Source organism: Cyprinodon tularosa, unplaced genomic scaffold (genome assembly GCF_016077235.1).
Source record: "Cyprinodon tularosa strain WSP-4 unplaced genomic scaffold, ASM1607723v1 ctg173, whole genome shotgun sequence".
Lineage (NCBI taxonomy): Eukaryota > Metazoa > Chordata > Actinopteri > Cyprinodontiformes > Cyprinodontidae > Cyprinodon > Cyprinodon tularosa.
In genome coordinates this window covers 649921-675072 of record NW_024038559.1, presented here as the reverse complement: position 1 = coordinate 675072, position 25152 = coordinate 649921, and the positions used below count along the sequence as shown (strand labels likewise).

At 38.0% G+C, this 25152-nt stretch overlaps 3 protein-coding genes across 6 annotated transcripts; 2 read left to right on the top strand and 1 right to left on the bottom strand.

Annotated features, from left to right (window-relative positions):
- Positions 1 to 4326: 4326 nt before the first annotated feature.
- On the bottom strand, positions 4327 to 7736 carry LOC119781261. Its single transcript, XM_038281672.1, has 3 exons — positions 7600 to 7736; positions 5092 to 5463; positions 4327 to 4968 (listed from the first exon to the last, which is right to left on the bottom strand). Exons 1-3 carry the CDS (start codon positions 7639 to 7641, stop codon positions 4327 to 4329), a joined length of 1056 nt encoding a protein of 351 aa, XP_038137600.1. The 5' UTR covers positions 7642 to 7736.
- Positions 7737 to 10906: 3170 nt separating this feature from the next.
- myct1a (myc target 1a) lies at positions 10907 to 14669 on the top strand. Its single transcript, XM_038281668.1, has 2 exons — positions 10907 to 11242; positions 13040 to 14669. The coding sequence occupies exons 1-2, from the start codon at positions 11188 to 11190 to the stop codon at positions 13588 to 13590; spliced, it is 606 nt and encodes a 201-aa protein (XP_038137596.1). The 5' UTR covers positions 10907 to 11187; the 3' UTR covers positions 13591 to 14669.
- Positions 14670 to 16194: 1525 nt separating this feature from the next.
- serac1 (serine active site containing 1) lies at positions 16195 to 25067 on the top strand. 4 transcript variants are annotated; one of them, XM_038281665.1, is made up of 18 exons: positions 16195 to 16293; positions 16697 to 16805; positions 17852 to 17888; positions 17976 to 18118; positions 18477 to 18566; positions 18889 to 18924; positions 20356 to 20487; positions 20562 to 20683; positions 22112 to 22240; positions 22348 to 22461; positions 22546 to 22708; positions 22825 to 22975; positions 23079 to 23220; positions 23376 to 23476; positions 23666 to 23763; positions 23876 to 24058; positions 24135 to 24278; positions 24367 to 25067. In XM_038281665.1, exons 2-18 carry the CDS (start codon positions 16712 to 16714, stop codon positions 24501 to 24503), a joined length of 2016 nt encoding a protein of 671 aa, XP_038137593.1. In that variant the 5' UTR covers positions 16195 to 16293; positions 16697 to 16711; the 3' UTR covers positions 24504 to 25067. The 4 variants fall into 4 exon arrangements, with proteins under 4 accessions (XP_038137593.1, XP_038137591.1, XP_038137595.1 ...); XM_038281663.1 differs by having other exon boundaries at positions 16195 to 16319; XM_038281666.1 differs by having other exon boundaries at positions 16224 to 16367.
- Positions 25068 to 25152: the final 85 nt, after the last annotated feature.

Here is a 25152-nt window from a genome sequence, read left to right as displayed (position 1 = left end):
TGAGGCCTTAACACACTTCCTGGTTGCATCATGGTGTGATGGTGCTTTCTGTCAGGTGTTTCTACCTTAAAGAGCTTCTGTACAATTTCATGTAAAACTGAAACTTGGTCACAAACGGGCATAAAATACATAACAAAACAGGTTGAGGACGAGATAACCATTGCAAACATTTTCTCAATTTAATTATACTAATATATACTGGATAAACCTTAATCCGAGTTCCTTCAAAGAAACCAACAGATTTGAAAAAACTCTACAAGGTCCACAAATATAAGTGGGAAAATATACAACTATAATATCTCTAAAGCCTCCTTCCTCATGGACACACAAAGCATATATTCAGTGTATAGCTGGGTAAGGAACATTTAACGAAAGGAATATACCAGGGTCTTAGTCCTCAACTCGGCCGTTCTGGCCGCATCCATCGGCCCTTGTTTTCCATTTTTCGTCAAAATTTGAATTTCAAATAAATTCCAAACATGCTCAAAAACAAAACAAAAATTCACAATAAATTGTGTTACTAAATATCCATAGATGTAAGCAATATACCAACCTGAATAAACTATATCTTGTGTTGCTGAGAAACGACTATTCTTGCTGTGCATAAGCTTATGTAAACTTCTGTCCTGAACCGCACACAATCTGCTGCTTTGACACTTTTGTCATCGCCAATGATTTACACCCCGTGTAGAAGCTTTATAAATTTTCTCATGACTTCATTACAGCAACCTGTTTTTCTGCTACTCAGGTTAGAGGGCAACAGTACAAATCTTGTTCTGTTATGTTCTACTGAAATGCTTCAATTTGCACCTCTCCTTAGATATATATAACAAATCAACCCCTTATCTAACTGGGAATAAAAATGCAAAGCAGTCACACTAAATAATCCACCTACACAAAAAGACATTTTTGTCAATACAGATCTCTCCCAAATATGTTCTGCTAGATGTACTGTGTCACCACAACAGATCAATGAGCCTCTTTGAAATGCAGGAGGGAGGTGTGATGAACCACTGGGCTCTGAGCACTTATCACGATGTGTAATCCCATTAAACAAGACCTTTTATCATCCTCCGCAGAGACTTCTTAGAGAACCTGCAAGGGCTGCTGAGGTCTGGCCAGCAATGTCATTCAGTGCAGAGAAAACAAACTGAAAACACAAGCATCAACGAGTAGTTATCTTTAGTAAATGACTGACGATCGGCCCATAAAGTAGATTTAAGAAAGAGAATCACCTTAAAGCGGAAACTTACTTGTCTTTCCAGATATGTAATTATTGCATTGTCCAAGAGGCATCATGAGAAACTTTATTTATAGGTCTCATTTGTAAAACCATAATATTATATTAAATCGTGTGTAGGAATTATAAAAGATATAATGTTGATAATTAGGAGAGCAGAATGTGAAAACCTGGATTAAATAAACCAAGTGAGATTCATATTTCCTCCAAACACTGAAAACCCTAAACATGACAAAATATGTCTCTCCAAAGAGACGTCCTGTCTGTCTGTGTCAGGGGACAGTGATTTATCCTTAACCACCATTCAGAATTACCCATGTCAACATTTCATCACAATATATGTACATATGTCAGAGTCTGCAGTTTGTGTTGCAGGATTGGCAGAGAGCTCTGCAGCAGCAGCAGCAGCAGCAACTGCTGATTCCTGCATTTTCACGCAGGAAGGCTCGGGGTGACCTCCCCTGTTCATAGTCCCACAGGGGCAAACATTCAGCACAAGAGTGAGCAGAGAATGCAGCAGAAGAGAGGAAAGACAACGCTCATGGGTCAATGCAAAATCCTCCAGCAGTTGCAAAAAAAACATTATAAAAACCCAACCCTTTCAGATCCGCTTTCTTATCTAATCACTGCACAAGCATAGAGCTGGGACCAAGACGGCCAGAGTGGTAATCTCTTTCATTCTCACTCAGCACTTTTCTAAAACCTCATTAGAAAGTTTGCTGCTAACCTGCATGTCGAAATCAACACAGCGGCATTAAAGACATGCTGCTCAGCAGAAAACAGTTCATCCTCACTTCCTGCTGAAAAGAAACAACTATAAAATTAACATATGACCTTTAACACGGTTTTGATTAAAGAAAAATAAACATTTTTAATCACTTAAGCCTTTCTAAACTATTCAGGGATATTTTCTTCATGCTTTAATTGTTTTTAAAGCTTTTATATGAAGAAACTAAGCATTTTACAATTAACCTGTAGTGACAGGTTGTCTATGAAAAAACTTAAAAATGAAAAAGCAAAAAATAAATGTAAATCAAATAGTCACTTGAGGAATATTGGGTTTCTGGTTTTACGCAGTACAAAAAATTCTCAAAATACGTGAAAAATGCAGTTCAGTGAGTTTATTCCAGGTTTCTTCAGGAAAAATAAACATGATACAAAAAACTCAAAAAGACTACTTGCCACATCTCCTGGCCTGGTTTCTGCCTTTGTGCTCACTGATTAAGGCTGAGTGACTTGCCTTCTGAAAGGCCTGGTAGACTGCAGCTAGAAGACTGGAAGACTGGTAAAAAACCATAAGCCCACCCACTTTTCACCTGAGCTACCTGGAATCCATGTATCTATATACCAGACACCCAGACAAAATCAATTAACTAATTAAACAATTTACTAAGAAATAATTGTATTCTAAGCAACTACTTTCAAACAAAAATGCAACAAATAACTAAATAAATACAAACTAAATAAATAATCTAAGTTCTTAAACAAAAATAGAGAAATAGCTCCTACACTCCGGCCCCCAATTGTGCATTACATCACAATTACTTCTTTATTATTAACCTGCAAAGAGATTGGATAAAAGAGAGAAAGAAAGAGAGAAAGAAAAAAAGAGAGAATAAATGTTCTTAGTCCTCAGATGCTTCCAAAAGCAAGCAGAGCTTCGTCACTGGTCTCTCCAGCACACTGGTTTTGGTCCGAAGTTGCACTGAACGAACCAGTCCTCGTGCATCAGCGTTGACAGCCAGGACTCTCCCCATCTGCCAACATCCTCTGGGTGCTGTCGCATCTGCAATCAGGACAATATCTCCAACAGTGATGTTTCTTCTCGGTCTCATCCATTTTTGTCTTTCATATCTCCATTGATCAGTTTGCGTAGCATCTCTGATGATGGACACTCTGTTAGCAACAAAGGTATGAAACCTCTTTGCTTCACTGCAGATGTACTTTAAGACAGTGGTACTGTCAGTCCAGAAAACGGATGTCTCAAGCTCAAGATGCAACTCTGTGTAGTAGTTGGTCCATTCGAACAGCGAGGACAGCTGCAGTCAGCTCCAAACGAGGAATGGTTGTCTGCTTAAGAGGGGCAACTCTTGCCTTTCCCAGGAGGAATGCTAGGTGTACATGATGCTCATTTTTTAATCTTAGATATGACACTGTACCATATCCCACTTGGCTGGCATCAGAGAAGTGGTGAAGCTGTGCAGTAACAGGACAAAAGTATTTAGGCTTAATGCAGCGGTCCACTTCAAACTTTGAGATCCTCTTCAGATCATCCATCCAGTCGGTCCACTGTTTGGAGAAATTATTAGGAACAGCATCGTCCCAACTCAGGTTTCTCCTGCAGAGCTCCTGTAGTATCATTTTGGCGGTGATGATGAAGGGAGCGAGAAAACCCAGGGGATCATAAAATGAGCTTACTACTGACAGTATTCCCCTTCTCGTGTGCAGCCTCTCTGGAAATGAACCTTTAAATTTAAAGACATCACGTTGAGTGCACCACTGTAAGCCAAGTGCCCGTTCAATTGGAAGCTCCAAATCTAGTTCCAGTATTTCCTTTGCTTTGATGTTGTCTGGAAAAGTTTGCAACACTGCATGATTATTACTGATCCACTTGGAGAGCTTAAATCCTCCTTTATTGCAAAGAGCTGTCAAATCTTGGGCAAATTTTATTGCTTCTTTTTCTGTAGGCAAAGATTTCAGGCAATCATCCACATAGAAATTATGCTTTATAGTACTGACCACTTCAGCTGGAAATTGCTGAGCATTGTCTTCTGCTGTTTTTCTTAATGCAAAATTTGCACAGCTCGGCGAGGAAACTGCTCCAAACAGATGCACTGTCATTCGATATTCTTGTGGAACTTGGGACGTGTCACCATTGGGCCACCAAAGGAAGCGAAGAAAGTCTCTATGTTTCTCTGGAACATGGACCTGGTGAAACATGGCTTGAATATCTGCCATAATGGCAATAGGCTCTTGTCTGAAGCGCACAAGAACTCCCACAATTGAGTTGGTCAGATCAGGTCCTTGTAATAGCTGGCAATTCAGTGAGGTCCCCTTGAATGTTGCAGCACAATCAAAAACAACTCTTAGTTTGCCTTTTCTGGGGTGATAAACACCATGGTGGGGTATATACACCACACTTTTCCCTCACTGCCCACCAAGTGGTCATCAGGAACAACTTCAGCGTATCCGTTACATATCATGTCATCCATAAAAGCAATGTAATCTTTCTTGAAGGTGAGGCTTTTATCAAACTTCTTTTTCAGGCTTTGAAGACGTTGCTCTGCAATACAGCGGTTCACTGGCAAGGTAGGATTTTCAGCCTTAAAAGGCAAATCAATACAATAATGTCCATTGATTAAATGTGCTGTATTGTTCATGATATCCATAAACTTGCTATCTTCTCTGGAATTTTCAATCTGTTCTTGGGATGTTTTTTCATTGAAATCATGATTATATTGTTCAATCAACATTGTTTCCAGATTTTGAACAGAAATCCTGTTTGCGGTGAAAGCATGAAAGTCTGTCTTTTTCCTTTCACTCCTAAGTGGTCCATTGATGACCCAACCAACTCGAGTCCAAACTGCATATGGGCCATCATCCTGGCTGTTTATCAGCTCCCATGGCTCCATTACTTTAGGTGCGTTTGTGCCAATGAGCAAATCTACATCAGCATCTATGTTGTGGAGCTTGATACTTTGCAGGTATGGCCACTGGTTAATGTCCTCCTGTTGTGGAACATTTCGCTTTGAAACAGGCATTAGTTTTTGTGTCATGACATCTGGAAGTTCAATGAAATCATTTTTATCAAACGCTGCTACTTGAAGTCCAGAAATGATGTTTGTACTCACAATGTCTTTATGACCCATCGTTTGCAGCTGAATGCTTGTTCTTTTGCCTTTCAGTTGCAGCTTTCTGGCTAGACTCTCTGTGCAGAATGTCGCTGTGCTGCCCGGGTCCAGAAATGCATATGTCTGCACGGTTGAGTTGGTTGTTGGACTCCTAACTTGAACTGCAACAATAGAGAGAATTGAATTATCTTCATCACAGACCTTAATATGACTACAGGTTTGAGTCATGGTGGACGTGGTTCTCAGAGGAATCTGTGGACATCTGGAGAAAGCTTTTGTACTTTCCTTGTCAATGTGCAGGACACTGGGATGTTGTTGGTGACAGACAGTACAGACCAAGCGACCTCTGCATTCTTTGCTTATGTGTCCCACCTTTAAACAACCAAAACACATGCCTTTTTCTTTAATAAAGTTCACTTTATCCTTGTGTGGCTTGTCTTTAAACTTAAAACATTTGTCAACTGAGTGATTACTTTTGAAACAATACAAACAGTTGTGGCTTTTAGAGGACTTCATCTTATTTTCAGGTGATTCATTATTCACTGAAAGAACTTTTGTAGCAAAGCTGCTTCCCTTTTTCTTTGGTTTTGTAAAGCCGGTATTGGGGTTTTTAGAGCTGAACTGTTGAAGGTCAATGATATTGCCAAACAACGGATCAGATGCAATTCTAACCTGCTTTTCAATAAAAGCAACAAGATCGGTAAATAATGCTCTTTGATCCCTTTTTTCTTGCAGGTCACAGGCTACATTTCTCCATCTCTCTCTCATTTTATAGGGAAGCTTAAAGATTATGCTCCTCATATTTGAAGGCAAGTCCAGTTCTTTCATATGAGTGAGGTGTTTCGTTAAATTTGAGCATCCTTTAAGAAACAGAGCGAATGCTTCGAGTGATTTAATATCCTCACTTTTAATAGCTGGCCAGTTGTTAATTTTATCCATATAGGCCTGTGCAATCTTGTATTCATTTCCAAAATGTTCAGAAAGAAGATTTTTAGCTTGACGATAGCCCAATTCCGATGGTAAATGCTGGCAACTATGCACAAGGTCTCTAGGTTGTCCCCTAGTGAATTGTTCTAGAAAGTGCAAACAATCACTTAAGTTAGATGTTTTGGCTTCCACAACGTTCTCAAATGCTCTTATGAATGATTTGTATTCAAGAGGGTTGCCATCGAAAACTGGAATGTTTCTTGGTGGCAAAACCGAACTCTGACTCTGCTGAACCAACATGGCAGTGATGTCATTTTGCCTTTGCATGATGTTAATTATACTGGTTTGATGATCCAATTGTGGCTGTACAGTTGTGTCTGGACTTTGAACATTTAGTTGAGCATGGACACTTTGTGGCTCATCAGTGCCTTGAATGCTGACTTATGTTTCAGTCGAACAACTGGATGCTCAGAGATGGCAGAGGACATAACATAATCCTTGTCCTCGGGAACGACTATGTTGGCACTTGCATTAAGTTTTGGCCCTGACTTACAAATACCTTTTTTAATGTACGAGTTCATGCCATCAGAACATTTCGAGCCACCTTGTGAATTTATTTCAAATACGCGCAGCTTTGCATTAGCAGCTGCTAGCTCTGTCTCAAGTTCAAATTGCTCCCTTTCTTGTTTTAACTTTTCCTCCATAGCTTCAAGCTGATGCTTCCTTTTGAGAGTTGCAGCACGCTCCAACAGCGCTGCTCTTTCTGCCTCTGCTCTTATGTGTGCAGATTTAATGGAAGATACACGGGACACTTGAGAACATGGATTGGACTTTACAGAGCACACATTGGAAACACTGTCTTCAGGGTTAATTACATCTTCAGTGTTATTTTTGACTTGATCATCAGTATCTGCATTTGGTATCACAAATGGCGTACCCAGTTCATATACCCAACCCTTTACACATTCAGTAAACTCCTGGTAGGTACTCATTATACTTAGAAAATGTTCATTTTGTCTCTTGAGTTCATCAGAGGGGAGTGGCATACTTGTTAATTGTTTATGAGACACCTCTGCATCCTCACAACATTGCATAAATGTAGCCAAAAGAGACTTTACTGAGTCAGCTTTATCCTTTGATTCCATCAAAACATTTAAATAATCTTTTATCCGTCTTGCCTGTTTCAATTTAGCACTTCTTTTATCTTGGCATGTTTTTATATATGACATCAAGCCTTTATCAGTGTATTTAATGCTTCTTTTGGATGAAACCTCTGAGTCACTCTTGGCCATCTGTGGTTTTGTTACATCAGACATTTTGTGCACAAACTTTAAACTGCGTGTAACTTTGTTGTTGCCTTTGTTCAGTTTATATTTCAAATCCACTTGCTTTGTTTAGGAATGCAAATGCTTTAATTCAATCCTTAACTCATCTTCATGTTGACAAACTGTTGCTTTAACATTGATTGCTATCATCAAACTCCAATCGTCTGGCCGTTTTCCTTTACAGCATTAGCAATCTTTGTACATACCATTCTCATTGAAGAGGGACATGAGTGTTTGTGGCTTGTAAGTGAGGCACCTCATGGCTTGTGGGCGCGGCACTTCCTCCAGGTGACACCATCCAAGAACAAAGAAGTTGAATCCATGGCTTCACTATCCACTCATCAGCAGATTTGAGATCGTTGAAAACAAAGGTCCAAGGGCGGGTTTTTTACTTGATGTAGTGACAGGTTGTCTATGAAAAAACTTAAAAATGAAAAAGCAAAAAATAAATGTAAATCAAATAGTCACTTGAGGAATTGTGGGTTTCTGGTTTTACGCAGTACAAAAAATTCTCAAAATACGTGAAAAATGCAGTTCAGTGAGTTTATTCCAGGTTTCTTCAGGAAAAATAAACATGATACAAAAAACTCAAAAAGACTACTTGCCACATCTCCTGGCCTGGTTTCTGCCTTTGTGCTCACTGATTAAGGCTGAGTGACTTGCCTTCTGAAAGGCCTGGTAGACTGCAGCTAGAAGACTGGAAGACTGGTAAAAAACCTTAAGCCCACCCACTTTTCACCTGAGCTACCTGGAATCCATGTATCTATATACCAGACACCCAGACAAAATCAATTAACTAATTAAACAATTTACTAAGAAATAATTGTATTCTAAGCAACTACTTTCAAACAAAAATGCAACAAATAACTAAATAAATACAAACTAAATAAATAATCTAAGTTCCTAAACAAAAATAGAGAAATAGCTCCTACATAACCTGTTAACATTCTCTACTACATCCTCTTTAAAATTCTGGGAAAGTATTACAGAAAACCACAACAATGCAAAGATTAGAAAGGCAGCGATTATTTTTACTGAGCCTAATTTTCCTTTTTTTCTTTGAATTATGAGCTGCAAACAAATGCTGATCGTAGCATTTGTTTAAATAGCATAGCTCTTGTTGAAAATCAGCTTTATTTATTACTGTCTGTTTAAGGTCATGATCTTAGGTCCACATTTTCACGTGACTTAATAAAAAATAGATAAATAAAACATTAATAATAAATAATAAAAATAATATTTTTATAACATCACACTACCAACACCATGTTTGAGTGTGCTGTTAGTTTACCTTCGTTAACTGTCCATTAATGAGTTAACTAACACTGTAGCCTCTAGAGGCTTAAGAAGCCAATAGATTTTAGCTGAAGCCGTCCGATAAACATCTGTTTATCTCATTAATCCACAGATTATTTTCCTCAACGTCTTGGGGATAAATACTATTTTATAAATGAGAGAAGGTCCTTTGTGTTCTTTTTGGTCATCATTGGTTTTGACCTTATACAGCCCTTCATTTAAAGTCATTTATACCCAACTCAAAATTAGGTGCATGAGTAAATTATTTTTTACTTGCTTAAAATTCAAGTTTATGCTAAGATAACTACATATTTTAAAATATATTTTAATATCTTAGCATTTTAAGCTTTTGATGTTTAATTCATCACATTTGAATAAAAAAATAAATAACACATTGCTTCCTTAGGTGACATCATCACCAAAAATAAATAAATTTTTTGTTAATCAGTCAATATATTTGTTGAGCTCTACAAGTTTGGCTTTTCCTGCAGGTCAGAAGATGCCACATTCATCTTCTCAATTCATTCATCTTACATTTGGATGAATAATGGGAGGCTTAAAATCCCAGTTGAGAAGCACAGTGGTGGCAGCATCATGTGGTGGGGGTTATGCTGAGGAGGAGGGAAGGTAAGAAAAACACTATGCCAGGTTATTGTACCAACAGCTCAAGACATCAATCAGGATGCCAAAGCTTTTTAAGAAAAATGGATCTTCCAATTGAACAATGACCCTAAGTGCACCAACAAATTAGTAGAAATTGATCTAATAACTAATCTAAGAAGTCAATATTTTTGGACTTTACTGTTAAAAAATGTTACCTGGATTATAACAGAAAAGTTAAGCTTGATAAATTAAAAAAATATATATATTTAAGAGAAGATTGTAAAACTTTTTAAAATTGATGAATGTAAATATTTGAAATCCTGGGTTACAGCTTCCCCTACTGGACAGAGTAAGAATAAAAGAAACGTTGACTATTCAGGAAAACACTTTTTTTTCCTAATTAGTAAGCTTTTTACATTAAATATAATACTGACTAAATGTTCAATTTACACAAAAAAAAAATCTATAACAAAGTTCTTCTTCAGCAAAATATTCAAGTTTATAATTTTTTTTATAGAAGGGTTGCTCCCATGCAAGCCATCACTCACATTAATAAAACCCTAATAAATAAAACCAAGTAATGATTTAGTCCTTGATTCTTGTGTATTTAATGTACACAAAAATACAATGCATCCTAAGCAACAATGATTAATATCGGCTTTTTTCTTTTACAAGAAACCAGTTTGCAATAAAGTCCCAACAATCTCCTCTATGTTTGTCTAACAAACGGAAAACCATAAAGCTCAAAGAATGTCTCCTCAGATTATTTACAGAAAAGATGCCTGCACTTTCTCAATCAAAGAAAACAATAACCACACATACCAATTCTCACAGTGTTATGGGTGGTAGCTGGTTATTTCAGACAGGTCTCACATGTACGCCAACAATTAAAGGAAGTTCAAGCGATGGCCTTTAGTTCTCCCAGAGGCAGCAAAGTAGAATTAGGTCTTTTAGTTTCTTTAAGAAGTTCAAACTTTAAATGCCCATAAAACTTGAATTAAAATGATTAAAACTGAAACTTAAGTTAGAAGAATAACTGGTCGACTGGTGTCAGGACACTTATCCTAATTTTGCACCTATTTGTCTATAAAGGAGAAACAAAGCCAGTATAAGGAAAGATCTGGCATTTAATTAAGAGATAAAGAAAATATTCTGGTAAAAAGAAAACAAATAGTTGCAGTGCTTTTGCTGCTTTTTTAATAGCTGATGTTTTTAGTGGATGTCCTGACCATTCAAACCAGACACCGCTGCCCTGGCAGACTCTGCGGAAACACAAATGCTGGAATTTCTGCAGATATCCACACGCCGACAGGCTGTTAGGAATGCACCACAGTAGTTTCAAAGTTAAACTACTAGAACTCACAAGTCAATTTAAGAAACAGAAAAATATTTAATAAAAAAAGGGGAAGCCAAGAATCTAGAAAGTTATTAAAATCTCTTTATTAGGAGGTAGAAAGTTTGGCTTCAATTATTTATAAATCTTCTTTGGTGAAAGCAGAAGGACTGACTCCTTCCATGAACTTTTTGTCTTCTCCCATTAATCAACCTTGAGGAAGTGATGGGAAAGGAAGTGATTACAGAAACACCCTGCCTGCCCACCTCCAGGATCTCTGTCCTGCTAAGATAAGCCACTCCTGTTGCTAATTTCAAGCAGAAAAGCAGGAAATGTGACATCGTAGTTTTCCACTTCCATAAACAAGATGACTGCCAGGGTTTGCCGTTGGTCCTGCGTGCCTCAGGGTGCAGCCTCTCTCAGAAACAGTCTCAGAGAAAGTGAGTGAAGCAGCAGGGGGAGAGAAAGTAGGAAAACAGGAAAAGGGACAAGGCTGAAAAAGACAGGAAAATCCATTAGAAGAGAGGAAACACAGACAAAGAGATTGTAGAGAAGAGGGGGAACAGGAGTTTATAAGAACGACTGTACGAGGGATCAGTCTCTTTTCTTGTCATGGATGGAAACAGCACAAATGTCATTCTGGACATACTGAAGTCCTTTGATAGCGGTGAGTTTTCAAACTTTTCTACTTCCTCTCTGTCTGATGTGGTGTCTTTAATTGGCGCCTTTGGCTTTACTCAAGAATCTCAGCTTTAATTACAGCTTAAATGGTTACAACATGTTTGTCTGGGTTAGTCTACCAAAATAAATCCAAACAAACCTTTGTTTTAAAGACTGCTAACTCCAGTCTTATCACACTTCTCAAATGGATCATTGTGGTAAAAATTCTTTTTTCCCCCCCAAACTTCTGCACTTTTTATGTGTGCAAAATTCTGCCTAAAAATATGACAGAAAATCTGACAGTTCTGATATTGCAGACTTTTCTCTTTAGTTGTGCTGGAATCAGTGTATTTTAAATGTATTTGGAGGGATTAGATCAACACAAAATAGTTTAGAATTGTAAATTAACAAATGGCCTGTACTTAGCGCTTTTCCAAGTCAGGAGGCTTGACCAAAGCGCTTTACATTTCATTCAGTCATTCACCCATTCAATACCACACTGATGGTGGCAAGCTACATTGTAGCCACAGCTGCCTTGGGGCGCACTGACAATAGTGAGGCTGCTGTACACTGGCACGACTGGGCCATCTGACCACCATCAGCAAAGAAATGCAATATAAGACAAGAATTATGTTTGAATTCCCTTAATCCTCTATAAAGCCACTTTTTGCTTCATTTATAGCTAAAGGTTTTATGTCTTTACAAGATTTGCACATTAATGAACCAAAGACTTCTTACTGTGTTCTTTGGAAATGCCTCAAGTTCAATCAGGTTAGAAGGAGAATGTTGCAAATATCAATTTTCAAGTCTAGCCTTAAATGTCAACCGTTGTATTTTAAAGTTGGGGTACACTGATTTGGTTAACATGCTGAAGGTTAAACCTTAACTTCAGTTACAAGTTGTTTTTTTTAGCAGTTTTTCTGTATTTCAATCCATCATCTTAAAAACTGGAGTCAGCCTTCCTTTCTCTTCCGAAGAAAAGGATCCTAGCAGCATGATGGAGCCATTACCATGTTTCTCCATTAAGACTGTGTGATTTCAACCATATCCAACTGTCAGCATGTGGGCCAGAAAGTTTAACTTTGACCTTATCTGATCAAATCCCCTCAGCTTTGGATCTATACCAGCTCCTCTACTTTTTTGACTTTCTATCTGATTAATGCTCCTAATTGAGGCTGCAACGAACAATTATTTTGCAAATTGATGCATCTGTTGATTATTTTTTCGATTCATAATTTGATAGCAAAAGGCCCATTAAAAGACTTTTTAGACATTTTTTTTCACAATTTTGATAGAATTGCTGCTCAATGTGAGTCGCTCTGTCAGCTAAAGGTGTGTTTTAAAGTCTATATAATCCAGTTAACAATTAATCAATTTCTAAATTAGTTGACGATTATTTAAATATTCGATCAATCACGATTCATTTGATTAACTGTTTCAGCCCTACTCCTAATTAAACAATTGTTGTTCAAAACTTCCTCCCTAACCTATGGGCTTATTTGTTTTGTCTTTGTGATGCTGTTTGTTCTCAGAAATCTGGAAACCCTCAACAGAAAAGTCAGCATTAAAACTGAGATGATATTTCTCAAAAGCAGACTCCTTTTACTATTAAATGACTTCTGAAGGCAAAATATTGCTTGTTTTTGCAGAGGTATAACAGAGTAAATGGAAACAGATTCAAAAACACATTTCATGTTATGAAAACTATAAGTCCTGATCTAAAAAAGTGATCATATGTCTTTTATGGAGATAAAAAAATGACTCTACAGAATACTAAGAGTGTTTTTAATGTTTCTTTTCACAGCTCCTTTAATCATAGCTTTCTGTGTATCCGTCGCTGTGGGGTTACTGCTGGGTGCCACAGTTTATGTGATCCTAACCTGGATGTCCCGACGCAAAGCAGGCTCTGCCAAAATCACCCGTCGCCCACCCCGCCGCTCCAAAAACTCCCCCCAAGGTCGCCAGGGCTTCAACCGCAGCAGCAGCAGCTACGAACGTCGCAGCAACAACAGCTTATTAAGCGCAGCGTTCAGCTTCCACCGTCCGACATCCTCCCCAGATCACCTGGATGCAGTGGGGCACAAATCCAGCTTCAGGGCCTCTACCTTCCACCCCCTTATCCAGTGCAGCCAGATTGCGAGAGAGGCTGAGGAGGGGAGTCAGACCACGCTGCCTCGTACTCCACCTCTGACCACGTCAGCCGGGTCGGCTTCAGCCGCAGCAGGACCAGCTGCCAACCGTTCTAGACCAGAGTCATTCTGGGGGAACAATGGACTGAGGGGTTTGGGTGTGACGCAGACCCCACCTCCGGCTTATGAGAGCATCATCAGGGCTTATCAGGAGACATGTACCTGAGAGGAATGATAACACTTAAAAAAATAATAAACCCTGATGGATTCTTTGAGTTTTTACTGACTTGGATGATGAGATAAACAGTGAGGAACTAAAACCTGATCAACCCAACACCATTTTACAACAACTTATTTCTTATTTATGCTCCATTAGCTACAAAATACATAACACATATGAAACAGGCAAATTCCTGGATAAATAAATAAACCCCAATATGGATTCTTAGTTAGTATTACGATTTGCCTAAGACTTAGATGATCATGTTTGCATGGGAGGCTGTTACTTCACTTTATACCCAAAATGCCAAATCTTGCAACAGGAAACAATATTATTACAAAAAATACACACAAAATAAGAAGAAAGAAAATATGTAAAACTAAACTTAAGGCAGGGTTAAATAGACCCAATGGTTATTTTAATGCACATTTCTGTTCTTTAAGAGTCAGCCTTTGTGGATGGATTCAAAACTGTGTGTTTCGACTTTCCCTCATCATTTAATGGATATCTAGTGATTGAAGTAAAAAGTGTGTGAGAGCACAAGATGTGAAGAGTCATCGTACTATTGCTAGAAATGCTGAACTCTTTTCTTTGTTTTTTTTTCTTTAGATCTTTAATTTTAAAGCTGTTAAAATATATAGCTATTTTAAGTATTGTAAGAATTGTACATTGACTAGAATAAAACTAAACATTATTAGGAGATACTTATAACCACAGAGGCAAGAAATGGGGAATAATTGAGCATATCAGGTACATTATGTTTTATAAATAGAAAAACAGGAATTCCCATGTACAAAAATAATTAATTATTGAGGCATATGAGCTATCCAAGGTTTAACAAAGGATTTACATTTTTTATTTTAATTTTGTATAAATTGATATGTAAAAAAAAAAACAGTATTTTATAGTATTAAAAAGACATTTTTAAGCACCTGCATGAATTGGCATTTATTGGATTCCTTGTGGTTAACAAATACGTCATCTTTTGGGAACAATAATGTCATATTCCTACCTCTGACCAAAGCCTGGACCCTGAACACATCACATAACAGCAGAATAAAGGCGCACAATTGATGCCTCCTTCTTTATTTCTAGTATGTTTCAATTACTGCATTACATCACCATAGGATGGCCTGTTGTGGTTTCTAGATCCTTTGTGGTGTCATGTTTTTGCAGGTATAAAGAAATGTATGCTAAATTTATTATTGTTTTCATACACTTTGTACATTTTAATAGATCCTATAGACTTCTACTGACACAAACTGCAGCTGTCTGCCACAGTAGTTTTTATACCAACCATGCATCACTTCATATTCACCTGGGTGCTATTTTATACCTTATTTGACAATCAGAACACTAAAATCATTTTCAGTAATACACTCTTATTAAAACGGGTGGCAATGTAACTTAAATGAATAATATCTACAAAAATAAGATTGGATTTCTCATCTTACATAAACATCAATAGACATAATCAGAAATACAATTCAAATAAATCTTATTAGAGACACAAAGCTTTATGAAAATCCCATACTTTTAAATTAAACTGTACATAAGAGGAAATTTCTTTAAGATAACTTAAGCCTACATTTAATTTAATTATGTATGGCCAAAGGACTCCAAAGAGGAACACAAACTAGCAAAGGGGTGAAATAATAAGATATTTTATAAATATGATGACATGATTTTTTTTTTTTTTTTCACTACAAATACAAAACTTGTTTAAGGTGCAGTACAGATATTTCATCACAACATAATAATTATATTGTAAAACTGTATAATATACAATAATTATATTATAATTTGCATGGCTGTAACCCAGGAAACACAAATGGGATAAAAAGCTGCAAAATTGGGGAATTGTTTTTGTTTATTTTTCCAAGATCACAAAGTTATTTTGTACAACTTTCTGGTGGACATTTTTCAGTGACATTAAAGGAAGCAGAGAGAGAAGAAGATACAGTACAAGATGGTGTGAAACCATCCACACCATTACTGAGGACTAAAAGTCAACAATGACTGCCCTTCACACAATGCAGCAAGTTTTACAGATATGCAATCTCTGCAGTGTAAGGGATTGCTGCAAAGTTAATGGCTGTGATGCAACTTTGAAATCTTCCTACCAAATGGTATAAACTGAACTCGACTGCACTGGATTAAGCAAGGATTAAACTGGTATCTCGTATAATTGTATTTTGTTGGTATCAAATATTAAATCTGTCAGTTTCTTTGGGCATTTTTAAGATTAATTTTATATAAGAAAAACATCAATAAATATATTTAACATGGTTGTAATGTCTTTTTTTTTGTCATGTAATCGGTTTACTAGGATTAGTACGTCAGAATATTCCATGTATGACAGTAAAAAACTAAATGCTTTGAAGTTTAACAGATTTTGACTGTAAATACTATCAGAATGTTTGTTAAAACTATCACTTAAGGTCATTTTTTAAAGGTCTGGATGAAAATGTGGTTGCTTTTAAATAAAACATAAAAAGTTTAAATGGGATTATTTAGCATAAAAAAAAGAAACAACATATAGAATCGTTTAATAAAGAGACATGTGCTTACCCAAGTTTGCTCGGTGGTAATATTTTGGTCAAAAGTGTGACATCAGACAGGAATATCTTTGCGGTTGATGACGTATTATTTGTGAGACGTTTTCCAGAGAAGATACTAGCCTCAGCCGCAGAAGACATCTAAATTCTCGTAATAATCGCCCTTTATTACTTCAGGTAACTATAATCTTTAGGTATTGAAAGCAACCCAACAATTTTTCACAGGTTAGCTTTTAATGCCAGTTATATCTGACCGTTATTTCGAGCTGAAACAGTTAGCTAGCTAACCGGTTGTAGCTTCCTGTGGCTAAAGATTATAGGGGCGTTTATCTGTGTTAGCTTCCCTACAATTAGGTGTGTCGAATCGTGTGAAACGATGGGATTCATGTTTGTTAATACATTTGAGAGTCGATGTAAGATAATTTCAAATGAAGCTATGCTAAGTTAGCTATTGTTAGCCTGTTGAAGCTTTGCTCTGTCGGCTGTCATGTGACACATTTATATCCTTGGTGTGAGAAATTATTTTTCTTTTCTTTGGTTTGATTTATGTAGTGAGAGAGAAGTGGAGGATGTCTGTAGCAGCTCTCCGTGTGATCCACTGCAGAAGATTGAGCACAGCTGGGCCTCATGGTGTGAATAAAGTGCTTCAGTGGAATCATTTAAGTAAGACATCAGTCAGTAACAGTTTAGCCACAATGTTGATCATCCACAGCTAATTCAGGGTGATAAAGATAGGCTCTGTGTGTATGCATCTCTCTGGTTCTTTTCCCTGGAAAGAGATCACTCGGGACAAACTCTTTAAATAACACTTCATAACTTATATGCATTAAATAACCCGGAGACATGACAACTGATTCTGATAGAAATTGTGATCTTACTCAGATCAGAGAAATTGCTTAGAATGTAAAGAAGGCAGCTGCTCACCTCTCAGGAAGTGGCCCTCATTAACAGTTAAAAAGACATTTTATACATCTTCAGTCTGCCACATCATCTTATTTTACATCACACACATGAGCAGATGATTAGACATCCATGGATCCAGCCTTATCAAAATATTACACTTTGCTCTTAGCTGAAGGACACTGCTCTCATTTCATTTCCAAATCTTTGCCAAGTACAGAATGAAGATTATAACTATGTCCACGGAGGAACTGTCTTAATTAGATTAATTATTCTGGAAAACATCAGTTCTGCCACTCTGTCCACATGTTGGACTTGGAGTTTTGTCACATTTTAGAACCGAGAAGATGAATAGATTTTGTAAACTGGATTTTGTGTGACTTTTTTTTTTTATAGCTACTATCCAAAATTGTAAAGCGATTTTAAAAACTTTATTTCCTTTTGATTTTATTTTGTTGGGATTTAATTTGATATAACAAACATAAGAAGAATGGAGATGTAAATTAAAGGAAAATGATAATGTTTTACAGATTTCTAAATAGGTTTATTATAACTTAGCATGTTAACCTGTCGTCTGATAATTTAGCTGTGTGAAACTCTAAGATCTTTCTTTTTATAATGAATAAAAAGTCACTGTGTAAAAAAAATAAGTTTATATTTTTCATGTTCAGTTATTTTCAACTCTCTGTATTCTTTTTCCCAGTTTAGACATTGTTCCATATTCTCTGAAAACAATTTTTTCTTTGAGGCAGGGGTGTCCTCAGCTCTACCTGTTTATTAATACTGATTTTCTTTCACACAAAATTTAGGAAAAATAGCCAAAGTTACTGGCGCAGTTGTGTTTGGGTGAGTTGCTATATTATCCTGAAGTTTTCAACTTAACTTGTGTTTTTTGTTCTATGGTGTCTGATATGTTGTTTTCCCTCTTTGTAGGGGTTGTTTATTTATTACTTATGAAGTAGTCGCCTTAGATAAGGCTGTGACCATCGACACCAGTGCAATTCTTCAAGAAAAATACAAATCCTACGTTTATCTCAGAGCCACTCCCTCTGCTGAACAGGATCATCTATCTGCAGGTGATGATTTTGTTAAATAAATGAATAAAGCCTGTTTGTGCTAAAAATGTAGTCGCTAAGGTGTGTTAGCCATCTGTCATATTAGGTCTGTCTGTGTGTCCTCATGTATTTTGGACATGAGTTCTTGCATACCTGGTAGACCAAAACATCTGGTATCATTTCCCTCTGTCTTTCCTTCCTCTTTCTATTTCCTGTCTGGTTTTTTCTGTCTGTCTTTTTAACCCAAGGTCAATGTTTTAAAGCAAAATACCAACTGGAATCATTTAATGGAAATGCACACTGACACTAAATGTTCTGCTCAACTTTAGAAAATTCTCATTGTTTAAATTAATTTACTCTTTATGCACGTATTTCACAGAGTTCACACAAAAAACAAGAAAAGAACTTCACAGAGCAGCCAGAAGGTTTCTGGAGTTATCCTCTAAGCTTCTTCTAAAGTCATTAGATGGTAAGAAATGTAAAGCTTCTACAAGGTTATGCAGAAAAGAAAATTTTGTCTTTTATTTAAAGGAAGGTATGTGATTTTACTGTATATAGAAGCAGAAAAGTTATTTTACTTGACACTACAGCTGACTGTTTTTATGAGGGCAGAGAGCCAAGGAAACACCTGCCTTAGACATGAACATCCTGTTTTTGAGTATTCCATACTTTCTGCAATAATGTGTTAAGTCTACAGTCGACACAATACTTTTTTTTTTTTTTTTTGTAGTTTTCATAAACTTGTATTCAAGATAAAAGTAAATAACATTTGAACTGTTCCAAATTATAAGCTGCCAAGGTAACAGGGCAAAGCTTTCTGCTCCAAGGTTAGTAATGTATCTCTAGGCTTTTTTTTTATATAAAAGCAGTTGCATAGATTTAGATGTTAAGGTACACTATATTGCCAAAAGTATTTGCTCACCTGCCTTGACTCACATATGAGCTTAAGTGACATCCCGTTCCTAATCCATAGGGTTCAATATGACGTCGGTCCACCCTTTGCAGCTAGAACAGCTTCAACTCTTCTGGGAAGGCTGTCCACAAGGTTTAGGAGTGTGTTTATGGGAATTTTTGACCATTCTTCCAGAAGCGCATTTGTGAGGTCGCACACTGATGTTGGACGAGAGGGCCTGGCTCTCAGTCTACGCTCTAATTCATCCCAAAGGTGTTCTATCGGGTTGAGGTCAGGACTCTGTGCAGGCCAGTCAAGTTCATCCACACCAGACTCTGTCATCCATGTCTTTATGGACCTTGCTTTGTGCACTGGTGCACAGTCATGTTGGAAGAGGAAGGGGCCAGCTCCAAACTGTTCCCACAAAGTTGGGAGCATGGAATTGTCCAAAATGTCTTGGTATGCTGAAGCATTCAGAGTTCCTTTCACTGGAACTAAGGGGCCAAGCCCAGCTCCTGAAAAACAACCCCACACCATAATCCCCCCTCCACCAAACTTTACACTTGGCACAATGCAGTCAGACAAGTACCGTTCTCCTGGCAACCGCCAAACCCAGACCCGTCCATCAGATTGCCAGATGGAGAAGCGCGATTCGTCACTCCAGAGAACGCGTCTCCACTGCTCTAGAGTCCAGTGGCGGCGTGCTTTACACCACCGCATCCGACGCTTTGCATTGCACTTGGTGATGTATGGCTTGGATGCAGCTGCTCGACCATGGAAACCCATTCCATGAAGCTCTCTGCGCACTGTTCTTGAGCTAATCTGAAGGCCACATGAAGTTTGGAGGTCTGTAGTGATTGACTCTGCAGAAAGTTGGCGACCTCTTCGCACTATGCGCGTCAGCATCCGCTGACCCCGCTCCGTCAGTTTACGTGGCCTACCACTTCGTGGCTGAGTTGCTGTCGTTCCCAAACACTTCCATTTTCTTATAATACAGCTGACAGTTGACTGTGGAATATTTAGGAGCGAGGAAATTTCACGACTGGATTTGTTGCACAGGTGGCATCCTATCACAGTTCCACGCTGGAATTCACTGAGCTCCTGAGAGCGACCCATTCTTTCACAAATGTTTGTAAAAACAGTCTGCATGCCTAGGTGCTTGAATTTATACACCTGTGGCCATGGAAGTGATTGGAACACCTGATTCCAATAATTTGGATGGGTGAGCAAATACTTTTGGCAATATAGTGTAGTTAGATGTAGACTATCTGTTGCACCGTTGTTTACTTAGAGCTGTTAGTGGTACATGTTCTGTTATTGTGTAGATAAACTTGGTAAGTTTATTCATTGTTATTGTGTTTCTAAGAGCACTTTAGTCACGTTGATGCAGACCCACATGAAGTTGGGTTATGGGTTCTGCTTAAGAAGGCCCAATCTCCTAACAAAGCTGTCAGACTTCAGGCTGTCCAGGAGCTTGCAGAAAATCCCCACTGGCAAGGTAAAGCAGACTCATTGGCCTCCGATTACCGCAAGTCATTCGGTACTGGAGTACTAATCTGTTGTCTGTTACAGATTACCAGTATCAGACAGCAGCTCAGGTCATCGATCAGCGGACAGTAGTTGGTCTGGCTCGAACTCCTCAAGTGGACCTGCGATTCTTCCGACAGCCGCCTGCACTGCCTAATTTAGAGGATGTATGTGTTTTAGTTTAGGAGTTACTTATTAACATCATCCAGCAACCTTATATACAGTCATGGAGGAATCTATTGGCATTCCTTTGCACAGCGTGTTAAAAGCTTTTGTGCCGCAGTAGGTCAATTTCACACTGAAGATGGAGGAAAAATCTAATTTTTAGTGCAATAAAATTTATTCTGTGGGGAATATTACATTTCATTTAAATTCAAATTTATCAATTAGATAAAAACATTTGAAAAAATGTTATTTAGCAATTAAGTTTTTCAGTTACCCTTGAGTATAAATAACAAAGGGTTCATTTTAGATGCTTCCTGTAGGGCCCTATAATTTCCACGATCACGGAATCGCGGACGGAATCACAGGGGGATGAAAATCTGGGCGACTCAACCCCTCCCGCTCCCTCATTTCCGCTCACCCTCCCCCATCAAAACATTGAAAAGTCGCAAAGTGGCTCTCCACAGTTTGTGCTTTCGGCGGAAAAAGTTGAGAAACACAATGCTTACATACTTGCTGTATTTTGCCTTGTTTCTTATGCACTTTAATGTACTGTATGGAAAATATGATTCTTTATGAAATACTTTATAATTCTGAAATTGAGAGGTCCTATTTTAGCACTTTTATTTATAACCATTGGTTCATAACCATTAATATTTTGTTATTACTTAGAGTGCAGTGTTATGTTGCATCATGCAGTAAAAGTACTGAGTAAATGGTTTTTTTTAGCTCAATAAATTTAAGGTCATTCCTATTTTAATTGTGTACATTTTAATCATTAACATTAAAAGCACATTCTTTTTACGACTGAAATAACAGTAAAGGGTAAAAAACTGAATTCGCAAAAATTAAAATGGAAAAAACGGAATTTTCAAAACTTAAAACAGATTTTATAGAGCCCTATTCCTGCCAGGTTGAACCATTTATCACATCTATGTTCAGACCATATACTGTAAGCAGGCTGGTAAGGTAAATAAAACTTGGGTCTGAAATTTGTTGATAGATTTCTGTTGAAAATGATGCATCATGAAGTCTCAATGTTTGGAGGTGTTGATAGATGTGGAGCAGGATCCGTGATGCTGCGGGCCTTCTTCTCTATTAAAGGCCTTGGGATCCTTGTTAGAGTACATGGCATCAAAACATATTTGAATGAAAAGCTCTAACAAAAGAACTGAAAATTGATTATCAGTGAGTTTTCAGGCAGAATGATGATCAACACAAAACGGCTTCACCAGAAATAAATCAACCTTCCTCTCTAAACTCCTGTAGAAAACCAGCAGGGGTAGTTGAAGAAGAGATATAATGCATTTTTAAAGCTTTCTCTTAGGTTGCTGTAATAGAATAATTATTTAAATGTTTTTTTGCACAGGGGGTGCGGATACTTTTAATTTCCATATCTGCATGATTTTAACTTTATTGTGTTTTCTTCTTAGGGTATGTCAGCAGAGGATGCTCTACGGCAGCTCTTAGCGTCTCTGCCTCTGTCTGAAGTCGACAGATGTGTGCAGTACTTCACCTCTCTGGCGCTTAGGGAGAGTAGTCAGTCTATGGCAGCACAAAGGGTAACATAAAAACATGCATGCACATGTTCATAAAAGGATTTATTAGAAGAATATTTGGAAAAGTAAAAAAATAATACTTTGATTTGCTGTGGCTATTGATGTTGCAGGGTGGACTGTGGTGTTTCGGGGGTAATGGGCTTCCTTATGCCCAGAGCCTCACTTCTGTTCCCTCAGAAAAAGTGGAGTCCTTCTGCCTGCAAGCACTTGTGCAGCACTCAAAGGTTTTTGCATATCAAAACAGGTTAATCTTTTTTTAACTAGGGTGAGTTGAATCTTTTAGAACCTGATGGATTTATTGTCTGCAGGTACAGAGTCACTGTGACCACATAGTTGCAAATGGAGGTCTGCAGATTCTTCAGAGACTTTATCAGCTCAGAAAGGAATCCCAAAAGATTCAGAGGAACATTGTTCGTATCATAGGAAACCTGGCGCTAAACGAAGGGATTCACCAGGCCATAGTCCAGTCCGGTAAGTTCATAATAATTCTGCGTGAGCGGTTTATGATGTCACCATAAAAAGAGGCGGTTTCCTACCCGGACATAGATTACAGGCTTTCTGCTTGATGATGTTTTACCTACGTTTAGGTTGGGTTTCTGTCCTGGCCGAGATGTTGCAGTCTCCTCATGCAATTCAGGCGTCTCATGCGGCTCGAGCTTTGGCCAACCTGGACAGGGAGACGTTGAGGGAGAAATACCAAGATGGCATCTACATCCTCCACCCACAAACGCGTGGCAAGTAGGAAAATGGTTAAAGTTTATGCTTCAAAAAAAAAATTTGGTTAGTTTTTATTGATTTTACATAAAATCCAACCGTCATCTTTGACTTGGTCCATTTGCAGCCAACCTATCAAAGCAGATGTGCTGTTCATCCATGGGATTCTAGGAGCAGCTTTTAAAACATGGAGGCAGAGGGACCGCAACACACCGGGAGAAGAAAATGAAGCGGAAGATCTAGATTATTACACAGAGTGCTGGCCAAAGGTAATGCATGCTCCTCTTGATGGATGTTCAACAAGTTTAAAGGGAAACAGGGAAATGAAACCTCTGCCTCTAGAAGATACTCGGATAATTCAGGAGCTGTTTTGTTGATGTTTGGATAAATAAATCTTTGCACTCGTTTCTCTGTTTCTATGTAGTCTTGGCTGGCAGCTGACTGTCCAAACCTGAGAGTACTGTCTGTGGAGTATGACAGTCATCTTAGCGACTGGATGGCTAAGTGTCCCGCTGAGAATCAAAGGTGAGAACATGATGTCTTTAATCTCATGTGGTAGCTGAACATAATTTTTATGTTGATGTATGTAAATAAAATTGAAATACTAGGGAATAGGGTTCAGTCTGAATACAAAGCATACTCAAAGAGATCAATTCGGTTTTTGGCAAAGAGGAGAAAAGTCTTTTATTTAATTTTTTTTTTTTATCTCATCAGGAAGTCATTGGCATACAGAAGCCGGGAGCTGCTAAATAAATTAAAGCTTGCAGGAGTTGGAGAGAGACCTGTGGTCTGGGTGGCTCATAGTATGGGAGGTATTCTAACACAAACATATCAGATATCCTCCATTTTTCCCCCTCCATTTGTTACATTTAACTGAACGTATTTGTTGCTTGTGCGCCCTCTTGTGCTTGATGTATCCGTTAGGCCTGCTTGTGAAGAAAATGCTGCTGGATGCAGCTGATGACCCAGATCTGCAGGGATTATTAAAGAACACTAAGGGAGTTTTGTTCTATAGTGTTCCTCACCATGGCACCTTCATGGCAGAGTACTCTGTCAATGTCAGATACCTCCTTTTTCCCTCTATAGAAGTCAGGGAACTTTGTAGGGGTGAGTTTTAATTCTCAGCTGCAAAACTGGGTTTGTTTTAGTCTCTGAAAAAAAGTAAATATCTGTCTTTGTTCAGACTCACCAGCCCTCCACTGTCTGAATGAAGGCTTCCTTAATTTTGCCAAAGAAAATGAAATCAAGGTGCTGAGCTTTGCAGAGACCCGGCCCACCATCATCGGCCCCATGATCAAGATTCTGGTGGTACCAAAGCAGTCAGCAGGTATGTAGCACTTATGAGTAGGCGACACATTTCCTTTACTTCTCATCTTGAGTGTTTTTATTTATTTTTTTGTGTGTGTTTTGTTCAGACCTCGGCCTTGGGGAGCTTATTGAGGTGGATGTTGATCACCTCAACATTTGCAAGCCAGAGAAGAAGGACTCGTTTCTATACAGACGCAGTCTGCAGTTCATCCAAGAAGCACTGCAGCGTTTCATCAGCCAGTGACTCAAATACATAAGCACAAAAAAAAAAATGCAGCCCAGTATGCACTTAAAACTGACCCTCCACCCTTAAACCTAAAACGCCTTTCCTCCTTATGGCACATTAACATAGGCATCTGCCAATCACTAATGTGAGAAGTGAAATTAAACCTTTTTTTACCCATTGATGTCTGAAAAAACCTGACCTGTGCTAAATAAGTTGGAATTATTTTATGTGTTTATTTTATGTAAATTGGACACATTCTGATGGGTTTAATTTTTACAAGACTCCATTACTTTGTTTACAACTAAGCTCATTCTTGCACCTGCAGCAAATTATTCTAAGCTCTAATAATACATCTCAGTGATTGGGACCAGAATATTGATTTTAAATGTATTTTTATATTTATATATTGTACAGATTTTGTGCCAAAATGTGCTCCCTTCTGAGCCGGACTCCAGGAGGCCCTGAGCTATCAGATCGGCTCTCCTGGTGTTTTTGAAGTCTATTCAAGTTGGATTTGTGGCACAAAAACTACTATAAAAAACAGATTAATGACAATAAATGTTAGAAATGAGTGAAGCTGGAGAATTGTTTCCTTTTTTTCTTGATGCACCACTTTGGACCTCTTCTACAATAGAACTGTCATAAGAAACCTGTGGCGTTGGTGATA